Source organism: Ranitomeya variabilis, chromosome 7, assembly GCF_051348905.1.
Source record: "Ranitomeya variabilis isolate aRanVar5 chromosome 7, aRanVar5.hap1, whole genome shotgun sequence".
Lineage (NCBI taxonomy): Eukaryota > Metazoa > Chordata > Amphibia > Anura > Dendrobatidae > Ranitomeya > Ranitomeya variabilis.
The window spans coordinates 212845547-212866902 of record NC_135238.1 but is presented as its reverse complement, the minus strand read 5'-3'; the positions used below and the strand labels follow the sequence as shown (position 1 = coordinate 212866902).

At 41.1% G+C, this 21356-nt stretch overlaps 1 protein-coding gene across 1 annotated transcript in view; it reads right to left on the bottom strand.

The window, feature by feature from the left end:
* Positions 1-1232: 1232 nt before the first annotated feature.
* The window catches only part of IFIH1 (interferon induced with helicase C domain 1), a 30772-nt gene continuing 10648 nt past the window's right edge, over positions 1233-21356 (bottom strand). The window contains exons 5-16 of the mRNA XM_077272827.1: positions 20019-20251; positions 19656-19866; positions 18524-18741; positions 16398-16511; positions 12433-12556; positions 11710-11940; positions 8653-8912; positions 7679-7828; positions 5988-6149; positions 5710-5900; positions 5443-5536; positions 1233-3440 (exon numbers count right to left, since the gene is read on the bottom strand). Of these exons, the coding sequence (XP_077128942.1) occupies positions 3264-3440; positions 5443-5536; positions 5710-5900; positions 5988-6149; positions 7679-7828; positions 8653-8912; positions 11710-11940; positions 12433-12556; positions 16398-16511; positions 18524-18741; positions 19656-19866; positions 20019-20251 (2165 nt within the window). The 3' untranslated portion in view covers positions 1233-3263. The remainder of the gene's footprint in view (positions 3441-5442; positions 5537-5709; positions 5901-5987; positions 6150-7678; positions 7829-8652; positions 8913-11709; positions 11941-12432; positions 12557-16397; positions 16512-18523; positions 18742-19655; positions 19867-20018; positions 20252-21356) is intronic.

Below are 21356 nucleotides of genomic sequence, written 5' to 3'. Positions count from 1 at the left end.
GTACAATCCCTTTAAGTGTAAAAGGGATCTTCCGTGCGCAGCTTTACATCACCTGCTGGTTTCATGGCATTAGCACCTGGCTGGGACATCACAAGAGCTGCAGCCAATCAACAGAAGCTGATCGAGTGCAGAATTGTCATCTCAAGTGGGCTGATTAGAAGAAACAAATGTCATAGAATCCTAGAATGTTAGAGTTGGAAGGGACCTCAAGGCCATCACGTCCAACCCCCTGATCAATGCTGGATTCACTAAACCATCTCAGACAGATGTCTGTCCAGCCTCTGTTTGAAGACTTCCATTGAGGGAGAACTCACCGCCTCTCGTTGCCGCCTCTTCCACTCAATGATCACCCTCACTGCCAAAAATTTTTTTCTAATGTCTAATCTGTATCTTCTCCTTTTCAGTTTCATTCCATTGACATAACCCAAAAATCCCTTTTTCTTGCTTTTGGTCTTCCTTGCAAGCCTCACTTCATTATAATGCAAACAGCATTATATTCTTTTTCAGATTCGCTCCCCTCTTTCCATTTAATGTCATCTAAGCCGAGTGGAAAAAACAGTAGGGATGCAGCATGGTGGAGCATCGACTTAAAAAAAAATGGCTTCCCATGGTAGATATTACACCGGTATTCACATCTTATATATTCATGATATATCCAATGGAATCTTCAACTATGTCATGAATGGGGTCCGGATTTGTGCCACTGTCAGTACAGAGGTGGTCCGTATTCATATTTATATGTATGGCAAGTCCAAACACCATAGACAGGAGTGGAACCTACATCTACTTCGCAATGCATATGCCATGAATATACAGTACAAGAACACAACTTTGAAGATATGTTTTGGCATTTTACATCTCACTGTGCAGCTTTGCTGTGTAGAATGGGGCTGGGTCAGCAAAGGCATCTCATTATCATAAGAGGCAGACAGCTGGAGGTCTAGATGAGGCAGAATAACAACTCTATATGTTATTCACACAGATAAGGTGTATAAGAAGCTCCCCAGTCACTCTCTGCTATCTTAGGGTGAGGCCTATACTCCATCTTTTCTTGGAGACTGTCAAAGTGTATTACACACTTTTCTGTCTATAACTTTCCATTCATTGTAGCTGCAATAAAGTGCACACATACTGCTGCCCTGTCTATACAAACAACATAGGATAGAAGTGTGTGCCTCTTAATAAAAAAAACAGATCCAACATTAAATAAATAATACACACATCTCTTCTTTAAAGACTTACTTTTAATTAATTAATTAATTAATTAATTAAACTAAAATTAAATACATGATACATGAATACACTTATATTATACTCTGGTCCCTGAGCAGTGGAATTTAGATAGTGGGCTCCATAGTGTGTAATAGGCCACCTTTGCATGGGGAGTATGATATGGAGCAGAGGATTTATCTTCGAAAGGTCTTGCTAAAAAAAGAAAAGGATGCTCGATTGAATTTTCATCCAAAATCAAACAAAGGACAGTTTGTTGAGAAGATTCATTTGTTTCATGTGAAAAATTGTAAACACATAAAAATCAATCTATTTAACCACATAATAACAAATAACAAATTTCCAACTTGATTTCTAATTTTACAGGATAGGTTCTAAGATCGAAACGCCTGAAGGCCGACAGAAGAACGATGGCTATCATTGGTGCTGTGTCTAGTGGTAGGTGTGGTTGGGCGGATTTGTCAAAGAAGACAAAGACACGGGTCTTGATTTGAGGAAACAAGGTGGAGTGTGAGGCTCCTGATTCACTAAGTGACACATGCCTCTAAGTCATCACAAATCTGATGAGCGTCAGTCGCCACACTCCCGTCCCATCCCAGGTCAGCCCACTGAGCAAAAATGGCGCGAGAACACCAAAAGTCATCAAATTTTAGGACACCCAAGAGTTGCGCCAAAATGTTAAGACTTTTCAAAGCTCTTTAAGTCAGAATTCTAGAGTAAGAGCTTTGATGATTCAGGCCCATAGGGTATCATTTACTAAAACCATATAGCAGAAAAACTGTCCCAGAAAATTTGGGGGTCTAGAACTTGCTATTAAAAATATGATATGGCGTCATCTGGTGTTGATTTGATTCTGTCAAATTGTCCACCTAAGGTGTCTAGAGATTGAGGTCACAGATGCCTAATAGCTCGGTCCCATCAACTGGATCTTGTGCATTTACTAAAATGTTGTTTTTTGTTTTTTTTTCACCAGCACTGGACACATTGGGTAGACATTAGGAAAAGGAATGAAAAAAAAACAATGGAGGTCACCATATCAAGGAAATGGAAATAAAAGCTCCAGGTGGCACCCTAACAAGTAGATCAGAACTCCAGAGGGCGCCATAACAAGTATGTAATAAAACCATAGTGGCCATAACAAGTAAATAAGAACTCCAGAGGGTGTGATAACAAGTATGTAAAAACGCCAAAGGGTGCCAAGACAAGTAAATAAGAACACCAACGGGCATCATAGCAATTAAATGAGAACCTCAGATAACGCCATAACAACTATATAACAACATCAGAGGGCGTCATAACAAGTAAATAAAACACTAAAGGGTGTCATAACAATTAATTAAGAACACTAAGGAGCACAAGAACAAGTTTGTACGAACACCAGAAAGCACCATAAAAGTATATAAGAACACCACAGGGCACAGAACACATTTTTAAGATCACTAGAATTCGCCATAACAAGTAAATAAGAACACAAGAGAGCGTTACAACAAGTATATAAGCTCACTCGAGGGTGCCATAACAAATATGTTACAGCAAAACGTAGACACCTAAACATTTTTTTAATGATTCCAGTTGAAAAATTATACTTTTTTAGGATTTAACTGAGAATCACAATTCTTAATTATTAAACAAAACATTTAAGAAGTAATATCTACAATCTGATATGATGTTATGGGTAAGGAAGCCACTTTTCATCTGCTAGTTGACTGTTTTACTTGATAAATATGGGCCATAATGCAACAAAGTCAGCGGGGGGAAGCGGGTGCGTCACACATCTCCACCCATTACAAGCTCTCAAGTAATGTCTAAAAAAAATGGCATAAATCAATTTCTTTACTGGATAAATCAAGCAATTAATCACAGCTGGTCTTACTGATGTCACCCTGTACCCATATATTTATATGACACTTTACAGAAAAAGCTCTCTCATCCCAATAATTTCAAGCTACATAAAATTAAAGGAACGTAACATCAACTCGTATATAAACACAGTCCCACTTGTATTCAAGTTAGTGTTAAAATAATACATCTATTTAGTCATCGTCGCTGTCATCAGACTGAAATCTGAATGGTGGGAACTTCATTGGAAGATCTTTCCAAACATCCAAGGTGTCCTTGGTCATCTTCTCGTCCTTATAATTAATGACAAAGTTACAGATTTTCAGGCAGGGAAGTTCGTTGCCTTTATGGACCATTATAGTTCCCCATGTCTGTGAAATAAACATAACAGGAACATTATACAAATTAATGAACAAGAAAACCATGTATGACACCCATACAGAGAAGCCAATTGTTTTCCGCTACAGTCTACCAATTAACATCTACTTGGCACAATCAGATTTGTACCCAAAACACTCAAGGAATTACAAGATTAAATGCATTGATTCCTCCCTTGCTTCTGTCTCATTATTGATAAGATTACACAGATTGGCCTGACTACTCCATAAATGCAATGTCCTTCATATATACACATATATATATATATATATATATATATATTGTACATTAAAAGTAAAGACCATACTATATTTCAGAGCTCCATTTGCAAATTTGTTGGTCATCATTGGAAACAGTCAACAACTTTGTTGTCAGACACTCCCCTGACATCTTAGCTGTTTTTCTACAATGTAGGGGGGCAGTAAAGACCCCATTATATGTAAGATTAAACTTGACTGAAACCACTGATTTGGAAACAATTCGCCAACTACATGATGTGTCTGGAGGTCTCTAACTTGTCCCCCCATCAAATAATGGCGGCAAACAATAAAAATCATAGAGTCTAAATAAAAATGCCCTATCCTTTTTTTCCTCTGGTCGATAAGCCAATGACGGAGGAATCTGGCACTGGCAAATCCTGCTCTCCTCACAAAGAACACATGAATAATTGGCTGTGCATTTATGGGGATTTGTGAGATTGCTTTTGGTCAGATGAGCCTTTGGCAGGGTTGCTATTTAAAGGGTTATTTCCATCTTCATTAATGGATATTGCTGGATAGTGGTTCTAAAAACAAGCACTTTTGTAATTTACCACTCTTTAAAATTTGCAGCCATTCTTGAGTTATTAAAACTTTTCTTTTGTTTACAGATCGTTCCCTAGGAGACCGACCATCGCTGCTGCTTAGCTTGTAAGCCTGACACTGAAGCTGGCTGGGATTAGGAGATAACAGTGAGCTCCAGCAATACCATCAGCTTCAAACCAGTGCTTAAACCTCAATAGAAAAGAGCTTGTAAGCACTATGCATGTTCTGCTGTCTAGCAGCGATGGTCGGTCTTCAAGGCTAGGAGCTGTAGCCAAAAGAAAAGAAATGTGTTTATAGCTCAAGAACGGATTACATTTTTAATAAGCAGTAAGTTGCAAAACTGCTTGTATTTAATAGCACTGTCTGATAATACCATTTTTTGGGGAAAAATCTTTAAGTTTTATGTACACCCTTTGTTTTTTGAACATCTCACTGTTGTAAAGATAATTCCACTAGATGCACCTAATGTAAAGCGTCGAAGCCCCATCTGCTATATATATATATATATATATATATATATATATATATATATATATATATATATATATATAAAGACAGTATAATAAATGGCACATTCTATGTTGGGGTCTGTTATAGATGGTGCATGGAGGCCCTGTAGTTTCAAGTTCTCTCTTTGGTAGACTGAGTTCAGCTCTGGAGAATTGTGAATGCAGCTCTGAAGTTTCATACTGAGGCTGAAATTCTGAGCATGCTCGTGTGCTAACAGAGCATCTGTGGCGTGCTAATGTTCCAGTTCCCGCGGCTGCATGTCTCGTTTCTGACAGACAGCCGTAGTATATGCAGAGATTGTCTAACAAACAGGCAATCCCTGCATGTGTTGCAGCTGTCGAACAGAAGTGAGACATGCAGCCGCGGGAACTCAAACATATTTTTCGAGCACACCGAAGACACTCGGTTAGCATGCTCCGATAACACCTTATCAGAGAACTTTCACTCATCAGTAAAGACTAAAACAAATAAACATCAAATATCCTTAATTTTTCAACAGTCCAAAAGGAAAAACTTGAGTGCCGGTAGCCGCCAATGAGAACTTAGCTTTCAGTTAAAAAAAAAAAATAACTCTCATAAAATAAAAGATGTGCTGTGATTGGTTAGTTTCGAGGGCCAAGAAAGTTTTTCTTTTAGACAGTTTTGAGGAATCTGACCCACGGACTCTGCACTTTGCACTTACTCTGCCACAGTTATTGCAAATTATGTCTCCATTTGTTTGGTAATCTGCTAACTTTTCTTGAAGAGTTTTATTTTCTCCCTTTTTGTAGCGTTTCCTGAAAAAAAACCCAAATGCAATATATTAGCCGAAGCTTGCTTTTTTTTAAGAATAGATTAATTTGATCTTTTTACTGTGAATCCTCTAATGACACTATAAGATGGTTTCAGCTTTATTTTTCTTCCTAAATCAATCGAAACCAATCAGGTAAGCAGAACTTAGAATACATACTTGAACTTTGGGTCGGTAACAACGTGATGCATGTTTTCTATCACACGAATGTCGAGTCCACTGCAAACGAGTTTTTGACACTTTTTACACAGAAAGGTAATTTTAGAAGGGTCTTTCTCATAAACTTTCTGCAAATCTTTCTTCTTCTTAACTTTGTTTTCAACGATACTTTGTGCCTGAAATTCTTGGATCTTCAGAAAAAAAATCATGATATTGTATTAATTATGTGCAACAGCTCAACTGCAATACCCTACAAAGAGAACACTTTTAAAAATCACCTTGTCAGCAAAACTTGCGGCGTCCATCTTCTGCACCTTTTGGATAGCTTTATGCATTAAGCCTTCTCTGTATTCATTAACCGTGTCATGATCAATAGCCCCGGATGACCTAGAAGCCACCAATACAAGAGCGCTTTCTTCAGCTCTGGCTCGGCCACGCGTCTAGTGGACACAGGGAAAACAAACTTTATGTTAATCAATAACAGAATGTAATAAATAAAATATATAATATAAAAATAGTAAAATATTATCCTGATCACAGTTTGATCTGAGTGAGATTCCATTTTTCTCAGAGGTGGAGCGAGAAAAAAAAATTCTCCACCTTCTTCATTCAGTTAGTCTGTGAAAATCACACCGCACTCAGATGTCATCCGGACCCACAGACTTGCATTGCTGATTTTGATCCGGCGCTCAGATCAAAATCGGACATGTCCATGATTTTTTCCTCTGACCACTTCGAGGTCCTCCTTGGACCAAAGAGCAGCTAATTCACTTGTGTGTTTTAGTCACCATCTAAGGCCAACGCCTCTTCTGCTTGAGGTTATGGCTTACTACACATACATTCTCTTGCAAAGTCTGAGAATTCATTGTTTCCTTAATATAGGGCTGAGCTTTTCTCCACTGTACATAGAACAATTACCCAGAAACATTATGCAATATTTAGTTCACCATGAGCAAACTCCTCCTTGGTAGTGGTCAATCACCAAAGATCACTCCCAGAGAATGGTGTATAATAGTCATTGTGGTCACATAGGAACTCAAGAGATCTACTAAGCAACTAAAGGCCTATCTTATATTTACTAATGTTACTGTTCATGAGTCCATCATCAGGAAGATACAGCAAACGTGTGCATGGCAGGATTTCAAAGAAAAAGCCACTCCACTACTCTTTATAAAGAACATTGCTGCCCATGTGCAATTTGGACAACCCACTGGAACAATGTTTTGTGAACGGATGAGACAAAATAGAATTTTTCAGTTTAATTTATGTTATATTTATAGAAGAAAAACACTGCATTATACAAAAACACACCATACCATATGTGAAAGATAGTGGTGGCAATGTTATGGTTATGCGCTTAGTTGCATCTGGGCCAGGATGGGTAGCCACCATTGATGCAACAATTAATTCTGAATTATACCAGAAAATTCTAAAGGGAAATGCACATATCATGGACCTCTGTCTCCAGAAAATGTAAGTTATGCAGCAAATAATTCTTCAGAAATTTTTTGTGGAAGGGCCTAAAGCAAAGAGTTCACAGGAGAAAACCCACCAACATAACAGAGTGGAAGCTGTTTTATAGGGAGCAATGGGCTGAAATTCCTCCTAGCTGGTCTACAAGGACTAAACAACAATTACCAGAAAAGTTTAGATGCAGTTATTGCACAAGGTGGTCAATCCAAATTCTGACAGCATAGGTTCACATATTTGACGACTCACAGACTTGTGATTTTGGATTATTTTCCGTATTTAAAAAATAATAAAGTCTAATATTTTTGACAAATATGTTTGGTTGTTTGATTTGACTCTCTTAATCATCTTTTGTGCAAATCTAATGTAGTTTTAGGTCAAATTTATGCAAAAATGTGGAACATTTTGAAGGGTTCACACCACTGTATGCTACACAACAGCATATACATACACTTGTAAACAATATGAACAATATGTATATGCATACACCAACAATTACCTGCACCATTGCGATTTCATTATGGATTAAGCCATATACGATAACTATGTTGCACTCCTTGATATCCAAACCCTCCTCCGCCACACTTGTTGCAATCAGTAGGTTCAGTTCTCCGCTGCTAAATTTTTGAATAACTATCTTCTGTTCATGCTGAAAGTGAAACAATGACATGTTCTTGTACATATAATATTAACGGAATTTAGATCCTTGCATCTGATTCTCTGGGTGTTACTGTCCCAATTGTCATGGAGGCATGTCTCTAAACAGTCAGCTACCATTGGATAATGTCAGGGTGTTTAGGGACTCCCCCTTATCTGGCAACACCCAATTGTAAATTAGCCATACATTTCTAGGAGGGACAACAATGGTATGGTACAAAAGAAAACTGAGGAAAGATTCCCCAGAAACGGTATTTCATGAACAATAAAATTATCTACATATGGACAAGTTCAGACAGGTGACAGATCCCAGGAACAGACCTTTCTAGTTTATCAAAGTTTCAATAAAAGCTAGACGATATCCAATTTGGCCACCATTACTACTAGGAGTTGAGGATCAGATTTTCGAGATTCATGACTACTAAATTAGAAAATTGGGGCCAATTCATCAAGACTGACATTTCACGCTATGCCAATTTTGACAGAGACACACGGCACCAAATTCATTAGGAGGTGCATGCCGCTTAATGAACTCGGCGCCTCTTCTAAGTGGCATTGCACCTAAGGCTGGGACGGGAGAAGCATTTTGGGGGTAGAAAACGTCAGCATGTTTTGATGGGTGGCCTACCAATCTTCCCGACTCCCCCTATTTTGGCAAGGATGATCCAAAGAGGCATGAAAGCACCAAAAGTCACAACATTATTGTCTTTTTTACTGTGTTACAACAGTTCTGAATTGTGACTTTCAAAAAAGTGGTTGGAACATCCTTTCTTTTACATGATGCTAAAACCAGACATCTCCATATTGGACCAGTACCTGAGTCATGGATTTTACAAATTCACTGTTGCTCCCTGCTCCAATAATGTAATTAGCCCGGATGCCCACTTCTTTAAACTTTTCATTGTCATCAATCCACTGACATAAAGCTACAGCGCTTTGCCGAGTCTTGGTAAATATAATGCCTCTGGCTTTGCTATTCCTTGTGAACTCTTCCATGATGGATCTTCTTAGCTTGGTAAGTTTCTCATTTTCATACTCTTTTTTCTCAGCCAGTTGCTCAAGTGCTCTCTTATGTGCTGCAGAAAAATACAGTAAGTACTTACTAATTGCAAAATGTGAACTAGATTTACCAGCTGCAGCAGGAGATTCCTCCCATCTTCCCTGCCTGCAGTAGGACAGTAAGATGTCTATGCCCCATCAGCTCAGTTTAGGATTACACTTTAACAACCAGCAAAAAATGGAATTGATCAGCAGGAAATTAACCCTTGGTTCTCTACAGGATTTCATACAGAAAATGCAGATTAGCAGTGATGAAATCTATATATATATTTTTAAATGACACATTCATTTCTTGTCTTAACTTAGGGTTTCCATACAAGCTAAGATTTGCTGCAGACATGTCTGCAACTGAAAAATGTATTTCAATCATATGAATGAGGCTATTCTTGCAGCACGTACTAAGATTTCTGCAAGCTCTATTTAGATGAATGGAACAGTCACACAAAAATATCTGCAGCAATTATTCCACATGTGAACATATCCTAGAAGTTACTGTAGGACCGTTGCCTGCAGCGGAAGCCTCCCCAATTTGCTATTTCGTCAACAGAACACATTGGCTGAGAATGGCACAACTCAGCAGGTTATTAACAACTATGTGGATTTCTACAAGACTATACCAAGAACTGTAAACTGACAGTTTGGATAAATCTAACTCCTGTCTCCTTGCAGAATTATTTTTTAGGTTTAATTGTAAAGACTCCACTAGAAATTAGACAAAAGCCAACCAAACCTATCGATTTTGTGGGGTCGGTCGGCAGCCTAAAGTGTTAAGGGGCCTCCTGACTCGCCTCCAACAGATGACGTGGACCCGGCCAGTTGAATATGAATGACTGATCAGTTTGTTCTCTCTGATGATATGATGCCGCCGAAGGTGTCTGCCAGCAGCTCTCTTATAGAGAACAGGAGCGTTCAGACAAGGGTCGGGGAGTTAAAATGCTAATTCCCTCTTTAGAGAGGAAGAGGACTAAAACTCTAGTGCCTCCTACTGAAAGTAGCAATCCTAAAAGTCAATATTGGCCCTTTAACGAGCCTTTTCATTATCCTAAGTCATTTGGTAAAGCTCCTTAACGGGTTGATATTGACTTTTAGGAGTTAATTTCCCAGAAGAGCATGCATGGTGTACAAGTATCCGCACTCTGACATGCCAGGCCTGGTCCACAAGGAGAAACGTTGCGTGGAGTAAAGAGAGATAGCCGTTTGCTGAACGAACAACTATCTAAACTTTATAGCGGCCTAAGCTGTGTGCACACTGTACCAAAACACTCCGGGATCGCCTTTGCTGGGGTCAAAGGTCACGTGGTTTGTGCATTGAACTCTGAGGCGACAGCAGGTTTCCGAGTTGGCTGACCTCAGGTCAGGTTTATTAAAGTGAAAGCAACATAGAAAAAACAAAACATAAAAATAAATCCTAGCCTGTCCGGCACTAACTAAACCAATACGTTGCTATCTTAACAACTGGGGGGGCTTCTCCCACCCAGCTAACAACACACAGTCCTTGAGCACAGCTCTCACTCACGTTTGTCTCACACAGACAGGCAATCTGTGTGCCCCAGGCTGACGCCGGAAACCCCCAGCTGGTCATCCTTTATTCCTGCACTTATTAACCCCTCGGTATCCTGAAGATACCGAGCGGCCTAATTCACATAGGACAAGTACCTGGGCAAGATATATCTGCCCCCGACTACCAGACCGACATGACTCTTACAACACGTAGCATATTTTTCGCGTTTTTTTCGCGGTTTTTCGCTATAAAAACACTATGAAACCGCGAAAAAAACGCTACCATTAAGCATCCTAAGTAATAGAATGCATTCCGCATTTTTTGTGCACATGCTGCATTTTTTTCCTGAGCGGAATCGCATTCCAGAAAAAAACGCAGCATGTTCATTAAAATTGTGGAATCGCGGCGATTCTGCAGCCATAGGAGTGCATTGATCTGCTTACTTCCCGCACGGGGCTGTGCACACCATGCGGGAAGTAAGCAGATCATGTGCGGTTGGTACCCAGGGTGGAGTAGAGGAGACTCTCCTCCACGGACTGGGCACCATATAAGTGGTAAAAAATAAAAGAATTAAAATAAAAAATAGCGATATACTCACCTTCGATGTCCACCGCAGTCTTCCGGCCTCTCCGCTGCACGCTGCCGCTTCGGTTCCTATAGCTGCTGGGCGGTGAAGGACCTGCGATGACGTCACGGTCTTGTGATTGGTCGCGAGACCGCATGTGACCGGTCACGTGACCAATCACAAACCGTGACGTCATCACAGGCCCTTCACCACACAACAGCTATAGGAACGACGCCGCTGAGTTCTGCAGGTGAGTATAACCATGTTTTTTATTTTTTTTTATTATTTTTAAACATTCTATCTTTTACTATAGATGCGGCATAGGCAGCATCTATAGTAAAAAGTTGGTCACACTTGTCAAACGCTATGTTTGACAAGTGTGACCAACCTGTCAATCAGTTTTCCAAGCGATGCTACAGATCGCTTGGAAAACTCTAGCATTCTGCAAACTAATTATGCTTGCAAAACGCTAGTTTTCTGCGGGTATATGCATGCTAATTCTGCATGCGATATACCCGCGGCAGGAGGCGCAGAATTGCCGCGGAAATTCTGCAACGTGTGAACTTAGCCTTATTAAGCACCGATCTAGACAATGGATACCCAGTTGGCACTTTTGAAGATAAAATGCGACAGTCATGACAGCAGTCAAAGTGCTATTAGATAATTTTTTTGTAATTGTTACAATGATCCCTTGACCCAGCATTGTTCTTTTTTTTTATGTATCTCAAACAGATAGATTAGTACTTACCAAAGAATAAGTTGGTCAGAAATTTATCAGTCTCATCAATTTTATCCAAAATAGAGGAGGCTTCCTCAGACTCATTCAGCAAAATTGCCCTCTTCGTCTCTTCATCATAGAATTTCTTAAGATGGGTTAATGCGTCATTCATGCGGATTGTGTCATAGATCTGCAGAGCGTCATTGTACTTCTTTAGATGCAGCGCGCAGACATGCTGTTTACGATTCCCTTCCTTGGCAGCTAGAAAGTTGAGATGGTAATATAAGTAACGCTGTCTGGATGCTTGGCATCTAGCTGAACAGGATATTTGAGACCGGGCTATCAGCTGCTCACTACCAATGAGCAGCTCTTGGACTGTTCTGAGAAATGTTGGTTGACTAAGCCAGGCTGACAGACTAGGTTTGCCTAACAATGCTCCTACTAATATCCTAATTAGCTGAACACAGAATTAGTGTTTAGTAGAGTTAATGCAAATTGATTCGCAGGATCCGATCCAGCGGCTACATCAGTAATCTGTGGCCATCGGACAGGAGCGTAGGGAACTGAGTCTTATTTGCCAGCATCGGTGGCTATACTCCTGTCTATGATCATGGTACATTTCTGGCATTGACAAAAGTCAAAAAGTCAGCTGAAAGATGTGCCAAATTTATCAAGGAGACTCACGTCTCTCATTTTCACGCATCAAGACTATTACAAATGTTAGACTTGAAGGATATTCCCCCATTGTTTTACCTGTCTTTTCTTTCTGTACGACCCACTGTTCATAGGATTGGGATCCATGATCATTTGTTGGGCATAAACCACTAAAATCTTCAATACTTTTCATCATATCCTTAATCTTATCACCAAATGGGCTCTGTAAGGAAAAGTAAGAAGCAGAGTAATCAAAATATGTGTCTGCTGTGTTGTCCAAGTATTAACTAATACAGACGATGGTGGATTGTATTGACCATTGGAATCAATCAATTCTGGCTCAGGTTACAAAATCAAGGCAGGGATCCGACTGGTTTCTATAAATAATGCAATCATTGTACTAATAACCTAAAATAAGCTATTTTTAGGTACCATAGATCAAAATAATCACATTCAATTCACCATGTGCATTGTTGCCTTATAAATTGTGCTCTTTCTCCAAGTGTCTACAAATATCTCCTTTAATGCATTAAAGGGGTTTTATCATCTTCTATCTTCAGGAGCATGCGGCTCCCTGCCTCCTTGCTTGTTGGAGGGCGATGTGCTCCTGATGATTGACAGTTCAATCCAGCAGCATGGCTGTGTCAGTGATCAGTACTGTGCGTTCTTTGGTGTCACTAGCAGAGGCAGCGTTACCTCTGCAGCATTGGAGAACTGCAGCTGCACTGAAGGTGGCCGGATTCAGTGATCTGGTCATTGTCAGAGCAGTGCTTGCAAGTTCTAAAGCAAACATCTTGTAAGCACTGGTGTCCTTGCCTAGGAAACCGGCCACCTCTGATAAGACTGTATTGGTGGATAGTTCATGAGGCAACGACAGGTAAACTATAAGTTTTTGAAATCCCTCAATTTTTTATAACGGAGAGGATACTGTATGTACAAGCAATTTGCAAAGTTGATTGTTTGTACAAACTCATTTCAATCATTCACACTTACGATGTTGAGACAAGATCTTATACTTAGAAAAAAAAAGTTTACACCAATGTAATCTCCACTCCTCTTCCCAGTGTTCTTCTCTGCTCAAAAGTAACAAAATAAAAAATGACCACAAATCTCTTTTAACAAAATCTTGGAAAAAAAGTTGGAATTCAATGGATGTTCATAAAGCTAATAGAAGAAATCACAGGATCACATGTCCACTACGGGTAAAAGAAAATTCAAAGTTTTTAAAAAAAATTAAAAGTGAAAAAAACTAGACTAACCCTTTTACCTTACTTATATTCCTTACTTATAAGAAATAAATAATAAAAACTGTACATGACTGTTATCATTACATACGTTATGACCTACCGTATATACTCGAGTATAAGCCTAGAATTTCAGCCCATTTTCTTAGGCTGAAATTGCCCCTCTCGTCTTAAGGTACCTTCACACTAAACGATTTACCAACGATCACGACCAGCGATACGACCTGGCCGTGATCGTTGGTAAGTCGTTGTGTGGTCGCTGGGGAGCTGTCACACAGACCGCTCTCTCCAGCGACCAACGATCAGGGGAACGACTTCGGCATCGTTGAAACTGTCTTCAACGATGCCGAAGTCCCCCTGCAGCACCCGGGTAACCAGGGTAAACATCGGGTTTCTAAGTGCAGGGCCGCGCTTAGTAACCCGATATTTACCCTGGTTACCATTGTAAAAGTTAAAAAAAAACAACTACATACTCACATTCTGATGTCTGTCACGTCCTCCGCCGGCGTCCACAGGGTTAAAACTGCTTTCGACAGGAGCGCTTGCTAATGCTGCGCTGCTGCCGAGAGCTTCCCTGCACTGAATGTGTCAGCGCCGGCAGTAACAGCGGTGACGTCACCGCTGTGCTCTGCTTTACGGCCAGCGCTGACACAGTCAGTGCAGGAAGCTCTCGGCAGCAGCGCAGCATTAGCAAGCACTCCTGCCGAAAGCAGTTTTAACCCTGTGGACGCTGGGGGACGTGACAGACATCAGAATGTGAGTATGTAGTGTTTTTTTTTTTACTTTTACAATGGTAACCAGGGTAAATATCGGGTTACTAAGCGCGGCCCTGCGCTTAGTAACCCGATGTTTACCCTGGTTACAAGTGACACATCGCTGGATCGGCGTCACACACGCCGATCCAGCGATGACAGCGGGTGATCAGCGACGAAATAAAGTTCTGGACTTCTAGCTCCAACCAGCGATATCACAGCGGGATCCTGATCGCTGCTGCGTGTCAAACACAACGAGATCGCTATCCAGGACGCTGCAACGTCATGGATCGCTGTCGTTCTCGTTGGAAAGTTGCTCAGTGTGAAGGTACCTTTATACTCGAGTCATACCCAGGGATCGGCAGGGGAGGTGGAGCAGCAGCTGTGTAACAATACTCACCTGCTCCTGGCGCGGTGTCCCTGGTTCTCCGGGCGCTGGCAGCTTCTTCCTGTATTGGGCGGTCACATGGTACCTCTCATTACAGTAATGAATACGGACCCGACTCCACTCCCATAGGGGTGGAGCCACATATTTATTACTGTAATGAGCGGTACCATGTGACCGTTCAATACAGGAAGAAACTGCCAGCGCCCGGAGAACCAGGGACCGCGCTAGGAGCAGGTGAGTATAACGCAGTGCGCGATATTCACCTGCTCCCCGTTCCACCGCCACCGCCGCGTCTTCCGTGTCCACTGCACTGATGCTCAGGTCAGAGGGCGCGATGACGCGATCAGTGTGCGCGCCGCCCTCTGCCTGAACAGTCAGTGCAGAGGACCGGGAAGACACAGCGGCGCCGACAGTGGAACGCGGAGCAGGTGAACATAGCAACTGCCGAAGGCCTGAGAGGTGAGTATGTGAATTTTTTTTTTAATCGCAGCAACAGCATATGGGGCAAATCTCTGTATGGAGCATCTTATGGGGCCATGTGCAGCATTATATGGGGCAAATATTTGTAAGGAGCATCTTATGGGGCCATGTGCAGCATTATATGGGGCAAATATCTGTAAGGAGCATCTTATGGGGCCATGTGCAGCATTATATGGGGCAAATATCTGTATGGAGCATCTTATGGGGCCATGTGCAGCATTATATGGGGCAAATATCTGTAAGGAGCATCTTATGGGGCCATGTGCAACATTATATGGGGTAAATATCTGTATGGGGCCATGTGCAGCATTATATGGGGCAAATATCTGTATGGAGCATCTTATGGGGCCATGTGCAGCATTATATGAGGCAAATATCTGTATGGGGCCATGTGCAGCATTATATGGGGCAAATATCTGTATGGAGCATCTTATGGGGCCATGTGCAGCATTATATGGGGCAAATATCTGTATGGGCCGTGTGCAGCATTATATGGGACAAATATCTGTATGGAGCATCTTATGGGGCCATGTGCAGCATTATATGGGGCAAATATCTGTATGGAGCATCTTATGGGGCCATAATCAGCATTTGTGCAGCACTATATGGGGCAAATATCTGTATGGAGCATCTTATGGGGCCATAATCAGCATTTGTGGAGCATTATACGGGGCAAATGTGTCTATGGAGCATCTTAAGGGGCCATAATCAGCATTTGTGGAGCATTATATGGGGCATATTTTAATATGGAGCATCTTATGGGGCCCATTATGAACTGTATGGAGCATTATATTGGGCTTCTGATTCAATATGGATATTCAAAAACACTTAACCTACTGATGTCTCAATTAATTTTACTTTTATTGGTATCTATTTTTATTTTTGAAATTTACCAGTAGCTGCTGCATTTCCCACCCTAGGCTTATACTTGAGTCATTAAGTTTTCCCATTTTTTTGTGGCAAAATTAGGGGTCTCGGCTTATACTTGGGTCGGCTTATACTTGAGTATATACAGTATATAATAAAATTAACATGGTATTTATCCCGCATAGTAAATTTAAAAAAAGAAACCTTAAAAATCAATCCCAGAATGGCTGTTCTTGGTTGATCACGCTCCAAAAATTCTAATAAAAAGCAATTAAAAAAATATTTTGTGCACCGAAATGAGTACAAGAAGTGCAACAAGACGGCCCACATTACCTTATTGTTATCTTCTGCAATCTCAACTTTCTTGCATGGATGTTTCACTTGGTTTTTTAACTGATGACTGTATTCTTGTACTGTCTTGATTCTTGAATCAAGGTTAGCGCATATCTAATAGAAGGAATAATTAAGCACATTATGCATATAGACTGATATCCTATAACCTACTTCTAAATTGGTAGTAATTAAAAAAAAATATTCCATAAAAGTATTTAGGTGACTTAGTATTGCCCCTGGAATATGCGAGGCACAGATTATAATTATTATAAACTTGGAATAATTCGAAGTGCCTTTACTAACGTGACTGAACGGCTGGTGGTAAGGAGCTTAGTGATAGCAGCGTGCTCCTGTAATAGGAGCCACCGGTGTAACAAGGCCTTTCATGACATTTTTTCCCTCCTAAATATTCCCCCATCACTTGTGAGTGATATTATTGAGAAGTGGAAAGAATCACAGCAACTCAGCAACGAAGTGGAGACCACGCAACATTACAGAGTGGGCATCTGTATATATTTGCAATGAAAAATTACCTAGTTCTGAATTTTACCATGGTAATAATGAAGTGCCAATTACTTAAAGGGAACCTGTCACCACGTTTTTGGAAGATGGGATAAAAATAGCGTTAAATAGGGGCAGAGGTGGGCGTTACATTAGTGTGTTTGTTATGCGTTTATTACCCACCTAAGTTGCCGAAATACCTTTGCAAAGTCTCCGTTTTCGCCTGTCAATCAGGCTGGTCTGGTCAAAAGGGCGTCTTGTCTTCCCCCAGATTTTGCGTAGTTTTCCGTTGGTGGCGTAGTGGTGTGCGCATGCCCAAGGTCCCGAATCCTCTGCCATGGGATTTAAAAGAGCGCGCTGTTCGTGATTTCATTGGTGATCGGTGGGCGCGGCCATCTTCCTTTGGCCGCGCGTGCGCAGAAGCGGCGCTCTGCTGGCCGCGGCTTCAGGAAAATGGCTGCGGGATGCCGCGCGTGCGCAGATGGATATCGCGGCGGCCATTTTCCTGAAGCCGCGGCCAGCAGAGCGCCGCTTCTGCGCACGCGCGGCCAAAGGAAGATGGCCGCGCCCACCGATCACCAAGGAAATAACGAACAGCGCGCTCTTTTAAATCCCCTGGCAGTGGATTCGGGACCTTGGGCATGCGCACACCACTACGCCACCAACGGAAAACTACGCAAAATCTGGGGGAAGACAACGCCCTTTTGACCAGACCAGCCTGATTGACAGGCGAAAACGGAGACTTTGCAAAGGTATTTCGGCAACTTAGGTGGGTAATAAACGCATAACAAACACACTAATGTAACGCCCACCTCTGCCCCTATTTAACGCTATTTTTATCCCATCTTCCAAAAACGTGGTGACAGGTTCCCTTTAATAAAACAACATATTTTTACTGATATAATTCTTATAAGAACAAGTTAAAATAGAAGGGGCTGCAGAAGAAAAACAAGTACCGTAACACTAATCCATGGTATTCCATAAGATAAAGGTAGCCCCATAAATACAGATATTTAAATGCAGTTATTATTAAGAGGTAGATTGAAATTCATAAAATCCTATGGTACAATATAGTAATAAAACATCAGGAGTCAGGTATTTCCACAATATTAAAGTAAATAACACTACGTAAAGTAACACATTGCAATGAGGTCTCTATCGTTTATAAGGTGCCAGGAAGAGATCTCTTTCGGATTCACTGTAACTACCATATCTCAGGCCCAGAACGCAAGGGAATGAAGAGAAAGAAGTGCTACATTACTGCTAGGTTGGTTCATTGCACTCTCACTTCTCATGAACCAAAGTGTGTATAGTCTGAATTTCAGTATGATAGATTTTATTTTTTAGAAGTTACAATTTTTCCAGGTAAAGTAGCAATGGAATCCCCCTGTATAAGATTGCGTTCTAGGGTGGACACAAGATTTAGGCCGGGGTCTCGCTTGTGAGTGCAATGCGAGAAACTCGCGCGAGTCTCTCACATCAATACCCGGCACAGCCGCCGGCACTCGGGACCGCATACAAATACATGCAGCTGCACGCTCCGGTCCCGAGTGCCGGGTATTGATGCGAGTTTCTCGCATTGCACTCGCAAGTGTGACCCCGGCCTTAGATTAAGAAATGCTTACTTTTAAGATGTGCTCCTCGGCTTTTTTACTGTTTTTGGCTCCACCCACACCTGGCGATGCCGTTAGTCCTAGGATTTGTGGAAGTGGGACCGTTGGTTCTTGCAACTTAGCCAACCTCTTATTCTTCTTTTTCTGTTGCAAATACCTTATCATGATGTTATTATAGACACCGCCCTTCTGAGTATGGTGACACTCATCAATGATGAGGAGGGAAAAATCTGAAACGCAAAGGCGGAATGAGTTAAGTCAAGATACAACAGCCAACAGATGCCTATACCTAAGGGGGATGTTCCATGAATAACATTAATGATATAGTCACAGGACAGATGAATAGAGGAGGTCCAAGTGCTGAACCGCCCACTGATTCTGAGTATGGAGGGACAAAACTTCCGCGTGTGAATAGAGCGGTAAATAGGTTGGTGACGGCGCATGCTCCTTTCACAGAGAGCTTTAGACCCCCTGGTTTTGAGATTAGTGGGAGTCCCAGTTGTCAGACCCCCAGCAATCATACCTTTAATCACCTTTTCTGTGGATAAGTGATACATGCTGTTTATGGGACAGTAACAGTAGCTGTACTGTAGCACAGACAGACCCCCTTGCTTGTCTCCATGCTGTCATTTTAGAGAAGTTCTTCTTAAATCGTGAGGCTAAATTGAGAATTACACATAACACGGAGAAACCGGGTCTGCCAGTGTGAGATTTGCTTTTTCATTAGCACCACTGGGTTCTGGCTACTAGAAAATGGCCACCAGGGGGTAACCAACTGTGCTTAGATCAGGGGTGTCAAACTGCATTTCTCAAGGGCCGCAAACAGGTCATGTTTTCTGGATTTCCTTGTATTGCACAGGTGATAATTTAATCACCTACACACATAATGATTACAGCACCTTGTTCAATGCTAAGGAGATCCTGAAAACATGACCTGTTTGCAGCCCTTGAGGAATGCAGTTTGACACCCCTGGCTTAGATTACATATTTAAAGGGGTTGTCTTAATAAAAGTTTCTCAGAAGGAAACCACAGAACTATTAGCCAAAATTGATCCTACGCACTGGAGAATCTCTGCATCGTTCATAGTAACCAAAGCCAATAGGAAGTATAATTTGGACATCATTCATTTAAGAACCAACATACCTGACAGTTTGACACCTTCTTCTTCATCGTCTTCTGCCTGTATTAAGGAATTTTCCAGGATCTGGGCTGTACAGATAATTATATCACTATTCTTCACAGTTTTAGGGAATGAAATCTTCAACTGGCTATCTCCACTGATTTTGGTGACACAATAGCGATCTCTCATGTGTGGATGGAACTCATTGCGGAAATGCTGGTCAACCAAAGGAACCTGCAAAAATTATCGATCTTAGTGGTTTGCGTCTTCAGCCTCTCGCATTTATAGCATGATCTCTGTGATAATCTCCATCATGTATTTTTTAATTTAGCTTTTTCATGTAAGATTATAAATAACAGGACAGAAAATACATTTTCTAGTTATACCTTGTTCACCAAGACAATAACTTTTGCTGCCAAAAGTTTTTTATTTCTTTCGTCCAGATGGTTGCGTGCGATGTATACCGCTACCCTGGTTTTCCCACTTCCTGTTGGCAAGCATAAAATGATATTCTCTCCATCTAAAGCAGGCTTGGCCACTTCCATCTGGTAATCTCGAAGTGTCATTTCAGGGACTGGAGAGGCCCGGTCTTCGCTCATCCTGAGCTCATCTTCTTCCTCTGTAAATGAGACATGAAGAAGACATTTTCAATAAGATGATTTTATCTTAAAAATGTCAATGCTATTATGTGCAAGGTTGGAAGTTTCCCTCACCCACGTCCCTTACATAAAAGCTCTAAATTGGCTTACGATTCTGGAATTAAAAGATATCTTTAGACTGAGGATACCGTTTGAATGGAAAAATGATTATTTCATATATTGGTGTTTTACCATTACTTAATAAAATTACACTAAGGGTCAGTCTGAAATCTTCATTGCTTTATTCTGTTTGCAGCCTGCTCCGAGTTTCAGATTTTTCTCATGTGGGAGTGTTTCTCCCGGCAATACAGACTGGACGTCAGGTCTTCGTGTATTTAGGGTGCTGCTGTCTTCATTAGCTCAAAGATCAGCACAGCTTCTATCCTGCGCTTATTTCCTCTTCATGTTCTTTCCTCATTGTATACAGTCTGTTTACTCTGCTTTCCTGAGATACTTTCGCCTCTGCATATGTTGTCCAATCCTCTCCACCATCCTTCTGCTATCTCTAACATAGAGAGAAGGGAGGGGGAGACCAGAGAGCATTTGGAGATCATGACGGACTTCTTCACTTTACAGAACACTGAAATAAAGGACCTATATACTGTCTGCAGCAACTAAAGTCACCTATCAATCAACTGGAGTCTGACTCATGCTGACCGTCCTTTGGGCAGCATGACTTGAGTGATAGATTCCCTTTAAGCTTTTCATCTTAACATGGCTGCCTATCTATAGGGACCTGTACGTTAACGCAAACTCATAACAACCGTATCAGCCAATCTAAAATGTTATCAGAAGCAGATACCGCCTTGAAGTGGGAGAATAAAACTATATACAACTCAAGCCTTGGTATCTAGTGGGGATCTTTCATTTTTATGTTAGGGGTCCTTACTCATTAGTAACCAAAATATACAGGAAAGATATATATCTTTGTACCGTGTTAGCCAGTAGATATTTAGAATTGAGAGTCCTCAGTGGTTGATACTCAGCCACTGAGGACTCTCAATTCTAAATATTTTTCTGACCAAAATATAATAATTCATCCCTTTTCACTTTATAGATTATTATCGGTGTTAAAAGTTTTAGGGG